Source organism: Rhinolophus ferrumequinum, chromosome 3 (genome assembly GCF_004115265.2).
Source record: "Rhinolophus ferrumequinum isolate MPI-CBG mRhiFer1 chromosome 3, mRhiFer1_v1.p, whole genome shotgun sequence".
Taxonomy (NCBI): domain Eukaryota; kingdom Metazoa; phylum Chordata; class Mammalia; order Chiroptera; family Rhinolophidae; genus Rhinolophus; species Rhinolophus ferrumequinum.
This window is the reverse complement of record NC_046286.1, coordinates 77,494,037-77,511,499: the sequence shown is the minus strand read 5'-3', so window position 1 is coordinate 77,511,499 and position 17,463 is coordinate 77,494,037. Positions and strand designations below refer to the sequence as shown.

The window sequence follows — 17,463 nt, the reverse complement described above, 5'->3', positions numbered from 1 at the left end:
TTGAATTTGTAGTCGTAGGTCTGGCCAGTACACTATGAACCAAGAAATCACCAAAGTTAAGGAAAAGCCTCCATTTGATCGATCGAGTTCTCAGGATTCTGTGGATGAACTACGTATGGATGACTATTGGACTGAAGTAGATAACATCAAGAAATCAAGTGAGAACAGACAAGAAGATCAAGAGGTGGTGGTTGTCAAAGAGCCTGATGGTAATAACTAAATAAATAAAACTTTTTTTGTTTTGGTTTGCATAAGTATTTATGGGAGGTGAATGCATGGAAAGGAAGAGGAGCACAACAGCAACAATAAAACAATTAAAGAAAGAGCAACCTAAAAAAGATAATGCTAGTTGCCTTTCAACTTGAAAATTACTATTTGTGGCAGATTTATGGCTGCAGCTGCCAAATACAAGTGACATGAGTCAATTCCTTTCGGCTTGTCTAGCTATAATCTTGTTGGCTAAGCTTACTGTATCATCGAATTTAGGGTGAGATTTGACCTTTGAATTGCTTCTGTGGTATTCTAGCCAAATAGTATCCTGGCTTCTAGTGGGTGTGGATGCAGCGATACTGTTTTCATTGGTCATTCAGCTTGGATTGTTTTGAGGTTCTATATGCTTTGATCTACAATTTGCTATGCTCTACCTTTGACTCACGTGCTGTGGTCTTGCTTTTTTGGAAGTGCAGAACAATTCTATCCTATTTTTACATGATAGCCTTTCAAATGTTTGAAGAAGGAAAAAAGATTCACATAAACCAATCCTTGTGGGTGGCTTCAGACCTGTCCCAGTCGTCTTATCTTTCAAAGTGTAGTACTCCAGATTGGACGCAATGCTACAGGGTGAGCCAGCTCACCTAAGGGTATAGATTTGGACAGTAAAAGGTGGCAGTAGTATTTTTAGCCTCTATATTTGCTTCTTTCTCATATTTGGTTCATATTTTTTGTCAGGTTTCCTTCTAGCCATATTTACCACATTCTCACTACTATATTTGACGTTATGGAAGAAGCATGTCAAACTTGACTTTTTCCCCTTTGAATTTCATATCGTTTCTTTCAATCTCTTAAATTCAAGCAGTCACCAAGTTTTGATTCCCAATTCTGGCATCTATTGTATTACTTTTCTTTCTGTGCCTTGTGCCATCCATATGTTTATCAGTATGTCTTTGGTTTATAAGTTGATACAAATGCGAAAAAAGGTAGGCGCCACAGTCCATGCTTCATGACCCACTAATAATGATCTCTTTTTCAACAGAAGGCTTCTTATCTAAATGACCTAGTATTGAATTGTTTAAGTGGCCAAAGCTACATAAATAAATTTTCCTCCTTTGCTATAACATTGCTTGAAAAATCTACCAGTATTACTTTAAAAAGAAAAAAATTGGAGATTTTCTTAATTTAACATTTCTTAGATTTAGAAAAGAAAGTTATAATCAATTCATTCTTTTGTTTGGGTTCTCTTTCATTATGCTCTCATTCTTTCTCATTTTACCAGTGAAGTCGGGCTTATTTGTGATAATAGTATCTCAATCTTTCTGTCTCAATATTTCAAGATGGAAGCAGTGTACTAGTGGCCTGCTGAATAAGGAGAAAACATTTTACAGAAAAGCATTCAGGCCTGAAACATAGCCATATGTCATTAGCTATTTCATAATTTTCCAAGATTAAAATGAACTCATAGATTGTAGTTCATTGTGATTATCAAGATGAATTGTGAATGCTTTTACATGTCCATGCCTTTTCTTTGACTTTAAATTGTGTTTACCTCTACTTACTAATGGAACAAATGAGTATTTATTATAATTTTTGTTTGTTTGTGGTTTTTTTTGTTGTTGTTGTTGTTGTTTTTTTTGCTATTTGGTTTTATACACCTGTACTGAGTTCTACCTTAATGGGATTAATAATAATGGCTGGTTTTTAAGTCAGTAGTAAACAGTTATTTTTTGCCTGGCATTCAGAACGTCTGGTACTACATTACATTTCTTGCAGCCAAGGTTATTAATACTTGATTTCTACCCTCAAGGAGTTTATATAATGTAAAAGGATAGACAGGAAAACCGGTCAGTACTACATCATGTGATACAGGCTATAATAGAGCCCTGCAAAGCTCTTCTCGTATAACATTCTCATATTTGGTTATGAGGCAGCCAGCACAGCTGTGCTGTAGGTTACAGATGAGAAAACAGAGTCACTCACCTTGAGGCTAAGTGACTCGACCAAAGTGACATGGATATCAAGATGCAGAAATAGGGTATATAGATGCAGGTCTTTTATGTCCCAAGTAGTTGGTCTTTCACTTCCCTCTATAAATTTGGTGCTTGCAATGAATCTATTTTAGCTTTCCATTTTTCTATAACTTTTATTAGATCTTACATAGTATTTCTTTACTGTTTACATCCAGCTTCGAGTGTTTTAAATGGATTGTTATGTAATTTGTTGACTAAAATAAGCTAGTTTTGCTGAAGATAGTGTGCTTTTTTTAAAATTTGTAAAATGAAAAATGAGTCTGATATGCTGACTAGGGGGATTAAAAAAATTAATTTGAAATTGATTAGGTCGTGCTGTCAAATGCTCTTTACTTTGCCACATTCGCTGTCAACCACATTGAACAGAGAAAACAAACCTTTCCATCAATTAGTGTTTGACGCTAGGGTAATGCTGAATTTAAGCCAAGAAACAGGGCTTTAATAGATATCCCCAGCATTGACTTCCTTCTGTAACCTGATGGAAATAAGTTATATTTTCATTGCTAGCTCATCTCTGGAAATGGAACAGTATTATCTTCCCATAGTTAATCCACAGAGAAGTTATAGAGGTTAATTACATGTGAAGTCATTTAAAAATTTTAATTGAGTATATATATGAAATGGATCTAAAATTTGATATCTCTGTGGCTGGAGTTTTTGGCAGTTGTCCAAGTTTCAGATAATGATTCTTAGCACTGTGGTTTGGTTGTGATAGAGGAGTTTCAGTAAGAATTTTTTAAAAGCTTAAAAAATGTAGACGTGATTATATTTCGTGATTTTAAATACCATTTCTTTCCTACTGTCTCAGAGGGCGAATTGGAAGAAGAATGGCTTAAGGAGGCTGGTTTCTCCATTCTCTTTGGGGAGTCTGCTGAAGATCCTCAAGAAAGAATGACGTTTCTATCAACATTGACTCGGACGCAGGCAGCTGCTGTTCAGAAACGGGTAGAGATGGTCTACCAGACCTTAAGGAAAAAAAATAAACAACACCAGATTCCCGATGTCAGAAACATATTTGCTCAACGGAGAGAGTCAAAAGAAAAAGTAGGTTTTCTTTTTTTGATGGTATAGCAAAGGGGTAATTACTTAGAATCAACTAGACGAATCCCGTTTAATTCAAATTACTAAAAACTTACTGAGCACTTATTATATTCCAGGTAATAAAGCTCTGTGCAGGCAGTGAACTAGAGGGACTCGATCCTTGTCCTTGTAGAAGTTATTTTAATGGGGTAGAAAATTAAACAATGTAAAATTCAGTGTGATAATCCTTATATTAGGTGTCCTTGGAGCCAGAGGAGTGGCCCTAACCCCGCAGACAACGTGACTACCCGTTGTTACTAATAGAACAGTAAGAGGTAGGGGATTCTTCCTTATCTCTTCACTCTTGTAGGAGTATTTGACTTTTTCCTAGACTCGCTGGGGGATGATTGGAAGTGAAATGTGAGGGAGCTAATTGCAGCTGAATTATAAAGCAGGAACCCAGAAACCTGGAATAACTTCCCTTTTGTGCTTAGCTTAGCGCTTAGCACGGTGCCTAGCACTTAGAAAATGTGAGTAAATATTTGTCAAGATGATTAAGTTATTAGTGGTAGCTGTTGGAGTCTGGTAGAGACTGGGACTTACGAATAAAAAAATGTCAGGGAAGGCATGGTAAGAGACCTACCCTGAGCAATGATTGCAACGATAATAATACCACCAATAATTGCTGCCACTATTACTGAATACTTACTGGGGTAACCGCTTTCCTTGCCTTCTCTCATTTAATCCTTACAGCTGTCCTTTGAGTGAGGTAGTACCATTTCCATTCTACAGCTGAGGCTCATAGACTTTAAGGAACTTGTTCAGTGTCCCGTAGGTAGTAAGCCCTAATTTGTTTGACTACAGTATGTGCTTTTAACCACTATGCATCCTGCTATATTTGGGTTTCCATACGTAATTCTGATATTAAGTAATCCAAACATGAGATTCTATGTACACTATTAAAAAAAAACAGAAATGAGGGAATGAGAGGGTTTATATTTAAAGTATCTGTCTGTCACGTAGAGGTTTTTTGCTTCTTTGGAGATATTTCATTCTTCTAAGAAATCCTTTATAGCTAGCTACAGATTTTAACTCCATTCGCATGGTCAATTGTGGATCAGACTAGTCTATTTTATAGGTTTTGGGTCACTGGATGGTTCTAGACAGTCCTCTTGCTGCTGTGAGGCAGTTAAGCACTTGCTTGCCTCCCAGTGATTATCTGGGACATCCACTGGCGTTGGACTGGACTAGGTTTCCAGCTGTAGAAAAATGAAATGGTAAGGGAATATAGTATTGTGACATGTCCTTCCCAATTAAAAAATCCTTTCTAAGGGAGGTAAGAGGAAGGAAGGGGGGGAGGGGGGAAAACACACGTGGAGATTCATGCCAATTTCTAAGACGATATTCCTACTAGGTGCTAGGAGCAGCATTTTTTTCCTACTCGTAGTCAGGCCTAATCTACATCATTTGAGTCCAAGGTAATTGGTGGATTGTATCATCTGATTGAGTCATGAAAAGAGAAATATTAGGTTGGTGGACAAGGAATTGTAGTTTTTGCAATTATTTTTAACCTGTTAAACCGCAATTACTTTTGCAGCAGCCTAATAGCACAGGTACATTAAAATAATGTTAACTTGCTTACACTGCTTGCCTTTCATTGAAACATTGCCATCCATTAGAACTGTATTCTCTATCCCTCAAGCAAACATGGGCCAACCATCTTCACTTGTAGTTCTTCTGTTCTCAAATAAGTATATACTCAGCTCTTTCATTTTAAATCCTTTCTCATAAAGACCTTGCTGACACTAGGAAATATGATACAGAAATGAATACCATCTGCACTGTCATCTTCAATTGCTAAGGACAACAATTCTGACCACATGCTCCAAACTATGTGTTCCTATTTAAGATTAGCAACACTCACTGTATTCATTGTGCCATGGGGGGCTCACCTTCTTCAGGCTTGTGGGCAGACAAAGGCGGGTGGTATTACTCAGTCCTGAGGGTGGTGAAAGTAGTACCATGACTTCCCCTTTCCCCCTTCTGTACCATTACTGTGATTTGGTAGTCCCTATGCACGCTCCTGGCTACCGTCGGTCTCTAGGTAGTGCACTAACTGTCTCTATGTACCTGCCCCAGAGCTTTTCTAGATATTTCCTAGAGTTCAGGTAGAGGGAGAAGTACTTGGCTCAGAGTTCGAGGTGAAATGTATCATGAAGGCAACTACAAAGGCTACCTTCTTTTGTGTAGAGATGAAAATCCAATAGAATGATTATTTTAGAAATAATTCATTCAAATAGACGTCTGTGTATGACTGATCTAGACTCCCCTTCCTGATTACTGAATTCCTTCTGAAGCCACTGGGAAAGAAGGAAGTACTGCCTGGCCACACTTACTGGTGAGGAGAGTGAGCATGTCGTACTGTGTCCATCAACCCTTGGAGGGCTACATTCCTTGGATGTCACTGCTATCACCCCTTGAAAAAGGGAGTTCCTTTGCATGTCTGGCTTTTATCGCTTGTTTGGTTATTTAGTTTTAATTCATCTCACATTTGTTACTAGCTTTTTTTTTTTAATTTGAAGATTTCTATTTTATTATCTACATGTCAACTTGTAATTTTGTTTTATAATAACATAGTTGAGATATAATGTGCACAACATCCAATTCACCCATTTAAAGTCTACAGTTCAGAGTTTTTTTAGTATATTCACAGATTCGCAACCATCATCCACAAACAATTTTAGCACATTTTCATCATTTCCAAAAGAAAGCCCATACCTACTAGCAGTCATTCTCCATATTCCCCTCCTCACTCCTAGGCAACCACTAGTCTGCTTTCTGCCTCTGTGATTTGTCTATTCTGGACAGTTTGTAGAAATGGAATCATATAATATGTGACCTTTGTGACTGGTTCCTTTCAGTTAGTATAATGTTTTCAGTTAGTATAATGGTCCATCTATGTTGTAGCATGTATCAGTACTTCATTTCTTTTTATTGCCAAATGATATTCCATTGTGTGGATAGACCACATCTACTCATCTGTTGATGGATATTACTAGCTTTTTGATACGTTTGTCTTTTCCCGTCAACTAAATAGTGGCATTCTTGATGGCAGGGAAACTCTTGATATTTTTCATATTCTCCGTAGGACTCAGTGTTGTGTCTTACATTTTGTGGGTCCTCAAATATTTGTTATAACCATAGTACTTTTTATTCTCTGTGATTGTAATAATTCTGAATACAGTTCTTAAACGCTAAAGGTTAGTAATGGAGTTATTTGCAATACCATTTTTCTGGTTGTGAGTTGGAGATGACTAAATGGCCCATTTTCTATCTTTAGGCTCCAGATGGCACTGAATCACAGTCAGTCAGAACAAATGAAAACAAATACCAAGGAAAAGATGGTATGTTGGACCTGTTCTCTTGTAATTTCCCATTTATTAGTATAACAAACAGATATAGCCTTTTAAAACATTCACTTTCAATTCTAGTAAGCAAATTCTATTAAAATATTGAGATAAACTACCCAGGTGGATAATTACAAAAGGCAGAGAATATAGTGAGCCTTTGATTTTGTTGTTGTTGTCGTTGTTAACTTTTGTATGCCTATATTTTCTAACATTTCTATACATAGTCACTTTTCCTGAATGCTTACCATGTGCCAGGTACTGCTCAGAGGTGTTTACCTAACATAATATACTCAAGAACTCAATGGAGTAGTAGGCATTGTTCTTGACTCATTTTACAGATGAGAGGGCTATACCTTAGATGTGTGAAGTCACTTTCCCATACAGCTAGTAAGTGGAGCCAGTGAATTTGAAGCCTTGTTCTCAAATCATAAGTTCTTAATTCATAAATGGGTTGCTTTCCAGAAGTTTAGAAAAACTGAAAAAGTTAACTTTTTTTTTTTGACAATTAATTGTAATTCTCTTTTACATACTTTTCTATGTCTGTTATTTTAGAAACAGATTAGAAATTCAAGGCATGGATGAAATAAATATTAAGAATTTATTAGTACTTATCAAGAGAGAATTTATAGTTATTTCATTAATTTACAAAAAGGAAAAATGTTCTACATTAAAGTAATAGACTTAAACTTAAACATTTAATCCTTAATGTGTTGTTATTTAAAAGCTATAACAAAGGTGGTTTGTGGTTGCGGGAGTCTAGCTAAGGGACTTGTCCTTTTCTTTTGTTTATGTTCCTAAGACCTGGCACCTCGAGAGTCCGTGCCATAAGTAGTGTTGCATTTGGATTGGAAATAATTGGGGAGGAGTATCAGGTAGACTGGAGGACCAGGAAGTGTTCACAACCATCTTATAAAAATCAGGAGTTAGTCTAAGATTATATGGGGCATTTTGGAGTCTTGGAACATCCAGTATCTCTATTTTTCTTCTATACTTTTCTGAGAACTTCTGTCCTGCCCTCCTGCCTTAAAAACAAACAAACAAACAAACGAACAAAAAACCAAAAAAACCCCACTACACACATACACACATCTGTGGTTATATGTAAATGTGTGCATGGTGAGGGTATAGACACATACATGTCTATATATTGGGTTGGTGCAAAAGTAATTGTGGTTTAAAAGGTTAAAAATAATTGCAAAAACTGCAATTACTTTTTTTTTTACAAGAACTTTTTAAAAATAATTTTATTGGGGAATATTGGGGAACAGTGTATTTTTCTAGGGCCCATCAGCTCCAAGTTGTTGTCCTTCAATCTAGTTGTGGAGGGCACAGCTCAGCTCCAAGTCCAGTCGTCAATTTTAATCTTTACTTGCAGGGAGCGCAGTCCACCATCCCACAGCAGGAATTGACGTTGTTCAGAGCTTGCGCTTTAACCAACTGAGCCATCTGGCCACCCCTGCAATTACTTTTGCACCAACTTAGTATATCTGTAAAATACTTGCTTTTTACTATTCTGTGCTTTCTTAGTTGCATGTTTTTTTTTTATCAGAACGAAATTACTAGGTGTTTTCCCAAGTCTACATACCAGCAAATACTCAAGTGGCAAGCAAGCTAGAACAGCCAGTGCTGGCCTGCAAGGGAGCTGGGTCATCCAGAAAAACAGACAAATGAACCTTTTGTGCCAGTGTCAATATGCTTTCGGCTTTGGGGAAGAGTGACTGGCAATTGCTAAATGAATACTGAGGAAAACATTGTCTTTTCTTGGTGTTTTCCTCTCTTGCCAGAGGTGGTGATGTGCAGGCTATATAAATAGAAGTTCTGGAAGACATTTCATTATGAGTGCTTTCCAGCCTAGCTTGCAACAGGCGACTGAAGTGTGACACACTTGCTGCCTGATTTACATCTGCTTTTGCTGGAATGCTGCAAAGTAGGCATAGAGCCTCCAATGAGAATAAGAGAATGTGTGTAACTCCATCCAGGTCACTAAGTATTTACTGCTGCACCTGTTCTGGATGATGCCATACTCTTTTGCTAGCCAGTGAATTACCAGTGTTATGTAAACACTGAAAAGTTCTGAATGAAAACATTGGAGTTAAAAAGTAGAGCTCTTCTGCTTGAAATCTGAAGGCATGGGTGACATAGTCTATTGTAAATGTTTTCCCTATACTTAGGTGTTTATACATGTTTAATCAAATGTACTTTGTCTAAATGAAAAAGTTATGAAGTTGTTGTAAAAGTTATAATGCTGCAAGGGTTAATTAATCTACTGTTAAGTATCAATTTTAACTTTTCATCAAATGATACAGCTCTGTGTATATGAATGACCCAGTGTTTAACACATACATTTAGATATATTAATAACACCATGCACAAATAATTTTTAAAACTCTCATACTAATGTGTATTTTCTTCTTTTTATTATTATTATTTTTGATTTCCATGGAGGAAAGACAAATCTTTTTATAAATAAAGGCACTTAGGGTAATTCAGATAATTGAAAAACTTTTGTAAAATATGTATAACCTGCTACTATTGACTACTTCAAAACCAAAGGAGAACTGATGAAAGAAATTATATTCTTTACACTTGGGGACTTTAAAAGTCAAAAGGATTATCTCAGCATTGTCTTAACTTTTCTCTTTGAGATTAGATCATTGATTCATAGATACCGTTATTAGCCAAGGAACCATTGGTTTCTTGTAGCAGGATCCCTCCTTCGTTTCTGAAACTTTATCCTACCAGCTGCCTTAACTTGATTTACCATTTGAACCTTGATGCTTTTATGTGCCTTTTTATTTTTTTGCCACATTTTGGAGGAAATTTATATGTTTTAAATGTGTTATAATTTAATTATAATTTCTCTCCTCAGTTTTTAATTCGGCACAGGACATTTGTTGGGGATGAGGATGTTTATTGTAATTCTGACCTAGGGGTGCTGAGGAGAAAGGGAGTAGTTTTAAGATTCTTCTTAAACTTCTGGAAAAGTAGCTTCTAATTTAAAAAAAAATGGTTAATATATTTTTTTTCCTACCTTAAAATGGTTTCCTAAGAAACCAGTTTACATATTCACAGTAAAAGAGAAAACAGGGTAAACCAGTGGGAAAAGACAACAAAAAATGTACTTTGACATTCATACTTTAAAAATTAATTGTATAAATGTCTAGTTACTATTCTAAAAAAAATTATCACAAGCTGTTGAAAAAGCATAACATGTAGCATAGATAACAGCAGATAAATACTATCCAAGAGCTCCCCAGGAATTAAAGGTCTGCAATGAGAAAATAAAACTAATCCAGTCATTAGTTCCAGGGTTTTTTTCAAATGTGAGTTTCGTTGAAACCAAAAACGTATCAAATAGATTGATGTACTTTCTCCAAAGCTTAAAGGTGGTGTTTTCAGCAAATGGGTTTTCAAATATTATTTTTCCCTCTGTAGGATTAACAGCAAACAAACCAAAAAAAAAAAAAAAAAAAAAAGGAAAAAAATTAAACTTATTATACTCTTGAAATGATGTAAACGTCTGGAAGTTATTTGAATACGTTTATACTTATAGGACCTTTTATAGTCTTTGATAGAATCAAGCGCAAAACCTATTGATTCCTGTACCAGGTACCTCCAGACTTGACTCCCACAGTGATAACTTTTTGGCATTAACTCTTGTTTTTGCATTTTTACTATGATAGGTAGGTAACATTCCAGAAAGGAAGGCAGGGAGTGAACAGGTCTAGTCCAGGAATCTGTTTCACTGTGAGGAAATTAAATAATGTATCACTAGTTCTAAGACAGATTACAACTAACCTCCTTCTTCTCTTTCTTTGCTTTTTAATCCCCCAGTGGAAAATAAAACAACAATTAAATCTACTAAATTTTTGTGAGATTTTTCATTCAGAGTTTGAGATCATCGAGCAATATTTTGGAATTGGATCCAATCTAAGAATTGTGACCTCAGAGAAAGAGTCCACAATTGAACTGTGGCTTTCTAGTCACCACCATCCCTTCTCTACCCCCTGTGTACCATTGGTAGAATTCCTTGAGTATACTTTTCACTGTTAAAATAACCATTAATTATTGCCTATAGTAAATAGTACTTTTCCCAAAGGTTTTTATTTAGTCAATGTATTAGAAGTTAAAAAAAAGAAAAAAAAAAGAAATACAGTGTGTGAACTGGGTCTTTTGTTTTTGTTTTTTTCCTCAGACCAGGCATGTAGCCTAGTTGCTGGTGAAAAGGAACTGATCCCACCAGAGCCAGAGGAGGCACCTGCCTCTGAAACAGATATCATCACCCTGGAGGTATCATTTGCAGAGCAAGCCGTCAATCAGAAAGAGAGCTCCAAGGATCGGACACAGAAGAACAAAGGCTATGATACCCTGTTACCTGTACGTAGTACTGATTCAGCTATCACTAAACAGAATAGTTTATTTTTAATCAGCTTTTTATTTTGATATTTTCAAACCTATATAAAGTTGAAAGAATAGTATAGAAAACACCCGTATAGCCTTCATGGAGATCCATGCAACAGTTAGCATTTTACAAACTCTGCTTTCTTTCTTTCTACATCTGTCTGTATATATGTTGTGTTATCATATATTGACTCACTTTTTTTAGCCTAAGGGCATATAAAACAAAACACAGTTATAATACTTAAGACATTGAACACTAAAACAAAATTGTACTTAATATATGGTCATATTGAACATTTCCCAATTGTCACAATATTGTCCTCCATAGCTTCTCCCTTCTCCATTCTCCATCTGGGATTCAAACAAGGGTTATATGTTGCATTTGATGTCATCTTTTTGGTTTACTTGAATCTAGATCAGGCCTTTTGCTTTTTCTTTAATATTTTTGAAGAGTCCAAATCAGATTTCTGATTTTGTCTGTTTCTTCATGACTAGATTCGAGTTAAACATTTTTGGCCAAACCACTGCATAGATTATATGTATGCTTTTTGTTGCACCATCAGAAGAGGGGCATAATGTCATATGTTTCCTTTATTGGTGATGGAAGTTTGAACGCTTTGTTAAGCTGTTCACCACATCTGCCCATTGTAAAGATACCTTTTCTTATATGCAATTAATTCTAATTTTTGATCCTTGAGACTAGTGAGTATCCTATCCGTCAATAATAACCTATCACCCAGAGGTTTCATTATGCATTTGTAATATTTGCCTGAAACAATAATTAAACTGGTATTTGAGAAATAGTGATTTTCCGATTCTATAATTTCTTCTACATTGATTGGCTGGCAATCTTCTGTAATAATTGTTTTTTCTCCCTTTTCTCTTTTTGTTATTGAATATCACTATGGACTGATGGCTTCTTTTTTCCATTTAGTGTTTTATAAATCATTGTCATTTTTCTTTGACGTGCAAATTTACCCAAATTTGACCAATAGGAGCCCTTCAAGCTGGTTCCTAGGTCATGTTAACATGCCCTCATTCTTTCACTTATTTGCGTTCTAGTACAAGCTGTTCCTGGCTCACCTTGTGCTTTTTCTCCCCTCAGACTTGAAAGAATCCATTTCTGCAAGGAGCCCTGGTTCCTTTTGGTAATAGATTGTATTTAAAAACCAAGCTCTGTGTATTGAGTGTGCTCATTGCTACTGAATGGTTTAAATTATTTTAAAAATGTATGTTTGTTAGTTGGTCAGTTAGTTTATTTATTTATTTGGTAGAATTCCACAGATGCAAACGTTAAAAAGAATAGCATAATGAACCTCTGAATATTCATCACCTAGCTACAGCAGTGATGTCCTCACCCATCCGCACCCCCAACCAGCTCCCTATCTGTATTATTTTGAAACACATCTCTGAATTACATTTTGTCTATAGATGTTTCAGTATGTGTTTCTAAAAGCTAAAGAGCTTTCTTTTTTTTAGAAAACCAAAGCTATATTACCATTATTCTGTCTTAAAAAATATTAAGAATTTTTCATTTCAAATATTTAGTCATTGTTCAAATTTCAAATTGTATCACAAATTTCAAGATTTCTTTTTTTACAGTTTGTTTGAATAAGGATTCAAATAAGTTTTATGTATTACAGTAGTTGATGTCTTTTAAGACTCTTACTTCCTCCCTCCCTTCCTTCTCACCCTCCCTTCTCTCTCCCATCCCCGCTCACTCTCTCTTTCTCCCTTCCTCTCTCTCCCTCTTTCTCACTCTCCCCCTTCCTCCCTCTCTCCCCTCTTTCATTACCCTCCCTCTTTCTCCTTATCCTTTCTTCCCTCCCTCCCTTCCTCAAAATTTATTTGTTGATCAAATTTAGTTGTTAAGTTGTAGAGAACTTACCTCCTCTGACTAATTGTATTCCCATGTTCTTCTGTTTCCTTTAAATTGGTTGACTCTAGATTTATCATATTCAGGTTCATTTTTTTGTAAAGACTAATCACATGTGACTCTATTAAGAGATACAAAATATCTGGTTGTCTTCCTCTTTTGGTAAAATTAGCAGCTGTTGCTGATCAACGCTTAGATCTATTAGTTTATTAATGGTTACAAAATGTCGCATTTCTTCTTTTTAAATTGATTGATTTCAATACTTCTTTTAAGCAAAACTCTCAAAATGGTTACTTTGTTTTATTTACTGATTTTCAATTTTTTTTGTTCCGTAGCATCTTTCACTAGTGACCAATTAGTGTTGCTTTATTTTAATCTTCTTGTAAAAATAATACCTCAACTCATGGATTTAGACATATATAACAATGGCATTACACAAAATTTCCCATGTTTGTCTGGCGTATTTTATGCTGCAGACCTATAATTGTCTGTTTTAAGTAACGCTGGTTCTGTTAACTACAAATACACTTTTGACTATGATCAGGACACTAGGAGTATTTCTTTCTCTGCGTTGGTTGTTGCTTAAAGGCTTTTCAGAGGACAGAAGTACATCTATGGCTTATTTCGTGCTGAGAATAGTGGTTCTTAGGATACATCAGGTAATATAATTAGAATATAACATAATTACTTGTTTGTTTTAGCATCCATTAATGCACAGCATTCTCAGATAGCAATATTAACACTACTATCAACAATATGGGGGGCGGCTCAGTTGGTTGTTAAGTGCGGTGCTCTTAACAACAAGGTTCCTGGTTCGATCCCCATATAGGCCACTGTGAGTTGTGCCCTCCACAACTAGATAGAAACAACTACTTGACTTGGAGCTGATGGGTCCTAGAAAAACACACATTAAAAAACAAAACAAAACAAAACAATATGACTACCAGAAAACAGTGTATGCTTGTTTTTCTTTTATTTAGTTGTTTGTGTCCTTGGGGTGTATCCGAAAAGGAATGTAACAATAAAATTACTATGTTTTAGGTTACTTAGGATAGTTATTCTCCATGTGGTAAATTACCAATTGCATATCAGGTTGGATTAAGTTGTTTAATTTTAATTTCAATTTTCAGGTATTCCTTTTCTTGAAATTTATTTTTGTTTTGTAAGCCTGGAAAATGTTTACATGGTTCAAAAGGCAAACTAAAATCAAGGTATATTCAAAGTCTAACTTCTATCCTTGAGCATTCTTCACCCTATTCTTGTCCTTCCCTTACAGGTTAATTCATTTTTCTACACCTTGAGCTTTTTCTTTTTTTTTTTTTTTTCACTTACTGATATATTCTGGAGATGACTCCATAGTAGTATAGAGAAATATTTCTCGTTCCTTTTTATAGATAGATACATTGTACTCCGCTGTGAGAAAATCACAATTTATTCAACCAGTCTCCTAATGGCGGACATCTGGAGTGTTTCCAGGCTTTATTGTATATTTTTATGAATCTGCCTTTAAGAATTTTTATGCCTAGTGGGCAAGCTAAGGAATATGTATCATTTGGCCTAAAGAGGTGACCCATACTCCTCGACTGTCCGTAGCGAAAGTATCTTTAGAAAGTGACAGTCTTCATCTGAACAGATGGAAAGCATTTAAAGTGACAGTAGAGTCTAAACAAAATGAAGGCATTATGACTTTTTAGTTGTTGATTCAAACAACGGAATAAGATAAATTAATCTCCATTTGTAGACTTAAAAATGAAACTTCCTATCTCATTTTATTCTCTGCTTAATAAACTAATTTGTGCTCACCAACCTTCTTGATTTTATTCATGTGGTGTCCAAGCTTAAAATGACCTTCCCATTTCCACCCCTCTGTTCCATGTTTACTAAGGACAACTTAGCCCATCCTATTGCACATGAAAAAATCGTAGGTAAGAAATGAATTGCTTAGCACACAATATAGCTTAGTAGCTATCTTTACTGTTAAAAGTCTTTCCTGATTGTGAACTTATTTAGGTAAAATATGTAAAATCACCTTTTAAATTATTAGCTGCCCTGCTTTTGATAATTATTGCCAATTAATCCATGTATTTATTTATGCATGTATGCATCTGTTCATCTCTACAAGCATTCATTTATCCATATGTCTTCTAGAAGACATGGGCATGTTGTAAGCTTTCCACAAGTCGTCAATATGGTTGATGAAGTGAATATTTATATTCACCACTCTGAGGCAGGTATCTAAGCAGTTAGAAATTCTAATTCCCTTTCTACTCCGTGGTCCTCTGCTTCTGTAAATAAGAAGTAGGCTTTATGTAATGCATTGTTGTCTGTTGACCTCATTTTATATTCACTTCCTTTTTCTTACATCATTGAACAATCTTTGTTAATTCTTTATGATCTCTCACAGTGGATTCAAATTTCTCCTCTTAAATTTTGAGCTCGTGTTCTATAATCTTTAATGTACTTTAGTTTAAAATTTTAGTCAGCACAAATTGTGTTAATATATACCCACTATATCTCAGAAAGTATACTCCGTAATTTTTTCATTTGCTTATCAAATTATCTCTGTGAGGTAGATACTGCGTTTCCTATTTTTCATACAAGGAAACAAGTTAGAGAGATTACATGGCATGCTAAGGCTTTGCTTCAGTGACTTAGCTTTTGAAGCCAGAGTTTTTTTTCTGGAAGACCATGTAGACTCCACTTAATGTGCCCTGAAGAAACATGTGCATTTGATTTGAGTTTTTTTAAGTGTCTTTGTATTGGAGCTACTGACATCTTTTTCAGGATAGTTTGGGATGTTATGCAAGTAAGATTCTGGTTTGCTAGGTCCATCATATAAAAAATAAATTTTATGTCACTCCTTCCTTGGAGACTAAAAACATTAAGGCTTTATGTAGGAATTTTTAAGATCATAGCTTTGAAGTGATCTTTGAGATAACTATGGTAAAGACTGTATTCTATATTTTAATTCTTAGGTCCTTATTAGGTGTCTTTTGGACTCTTACTGAAATATGTTTAATTCAAATAAATTCATCTTTTATAACTTTGGTTTTCTGGCAACACGATTCCATGCATACTGAAGGCCAAAAAGTAGACATAGAGGCTGAGTTCGGAATTTGCTAGAGAATGGAACACCTCTGGAGTAAGTTAAATGACAGTAGAAGAAATGATGGTTTGGGATTGAGTGAGGAGACCGAAAATCTAAGGCAGACACAAACTTGTACACAATTTAAAAATAGGTATTTAAGGTCATATTCCTGAATTGTCAAGAAAAGGTTAAATTATGGCTATTGCTCTCCATTGAAAAAATAAGGAAAAACTTTAAAAATCCGCAAATTTAAAAGATTCCTAAAATTTTATTTATTTAAAAAAGTATTCATCCTCTGGGAATGAATTAAATACTGTACTGAATTAAGTACTGTAATACAATCACATATTACACATGAAAAAATCGTAGGTTAGAAATGAATTGCCTCGCACACAGTATAAAACAAGTCACGTGTGGAAAGTGACCAAGTGAGAGTAGATTCCCTTGCTTTCCAAGTTGAAGTTCGCATGACTTGATGAGTAAAAAAGTCAACTCCATCATAACTAATGAACTGCCCAAGGGGTCCCTCATATTGCAAGGCTACAAAAGAGGGGTGTAGTCTGGGAGAGCTATCTGATTAATGAGATAACAAATGAGGTAATAAATGAGAACGAATGACTTCATAGTTTTTGAAAATTTGTTTTTATTTTTTATTTTATTTTTAATGATTAGTTTCAGGTGTACAAAACAATGTAATAGACATTTCACTCCTTACAAAGTGATAACCCCTCCCCCAATCTATTGCCCCTCTGACATTGTATATATCTATTACAATTCCATTGACTCTATTCCAAATTTTTATTTCACTCTTGTCTTTAAACACATTTTTCAAAGGTGAAGAGCCTTCCTTTTGCTGAAATTGCACCGCCTTGTCTTAGCCATTGAACTGAACCATCCAGTCTATTAACTAAACAAAATGACAGGAAACTTCATAAATATTTAAAACTGCTGCTATGAATTAAACATTGAGATAAAGAACTAAGTCCTTTCATTAAGCACAATGTTAATAAATAAATAAATAAATAAATAAATAAATAAATAAATAAATAAAGCAAGCTCATGGCATGTATTGCTAGGTAAATCAAGTGTTTGAACTAATAATATTTCAGGTTTCTTTAAACATTTACCTCAGGTAATGCTTTAAATGATTATAGTACATGACCAAAACAACTGATTTAAATGAAATATTTATAAATCATTGGTAAATAGGATTGGGTGTAGCCCTTTAGCACACACGGCAATTAACAGAACTCTGGGGCTAAGCATGAGGAAAATGTGAAGACTTTTGTGTGATTTTAAAGGGCAAGCTCAGTACAAATCACAGGAAATGAGGGGAGTATCAAGCCAATGACCCTGCACCCCACTGAATTTGATTCTGTGCTTTCTCCTTGTAGGGGTCACTGGGTCTGAGAAACTACACTGTGC

The 17,463-nt window shown here is 35.2% G+C and overlaps 1 protein-coding gene across 5 annotated transcripts in view; it reads left to right on the top strand.

Annotated features, from left to right (window-relative positions):
• ARHGAP18 (Rho GTPase activating protein 18) overlaps nt 1-17,463 on the top strand; it is a 175,355-nt gene that overhangs the window by 116,191 nt on the left and 41,701 nt on the right. For all 5 annotated transcript variants that reach the window (XM_033103376.1, XM_033103380.1, XM_033103378.1 and 2 more), the window contains exons 2-5: nt 13-209; nt 3,052-3,287; nt 6,604-6,667; nt 10,869-11,050. In XM_033103376.1, coding sequence (XP_032959267.1) covers nt 13-209; nt 3,052-3,287; nt 6,604-6,667; nt 10,869-11,050 — 679 coding nt within the window. The remainder of the gene's footprint in view (nt 1-12; nt 210-3,051; nt 3,288-6,603; nt 6,668-10,868; nt 11,051-17,463) is intronic.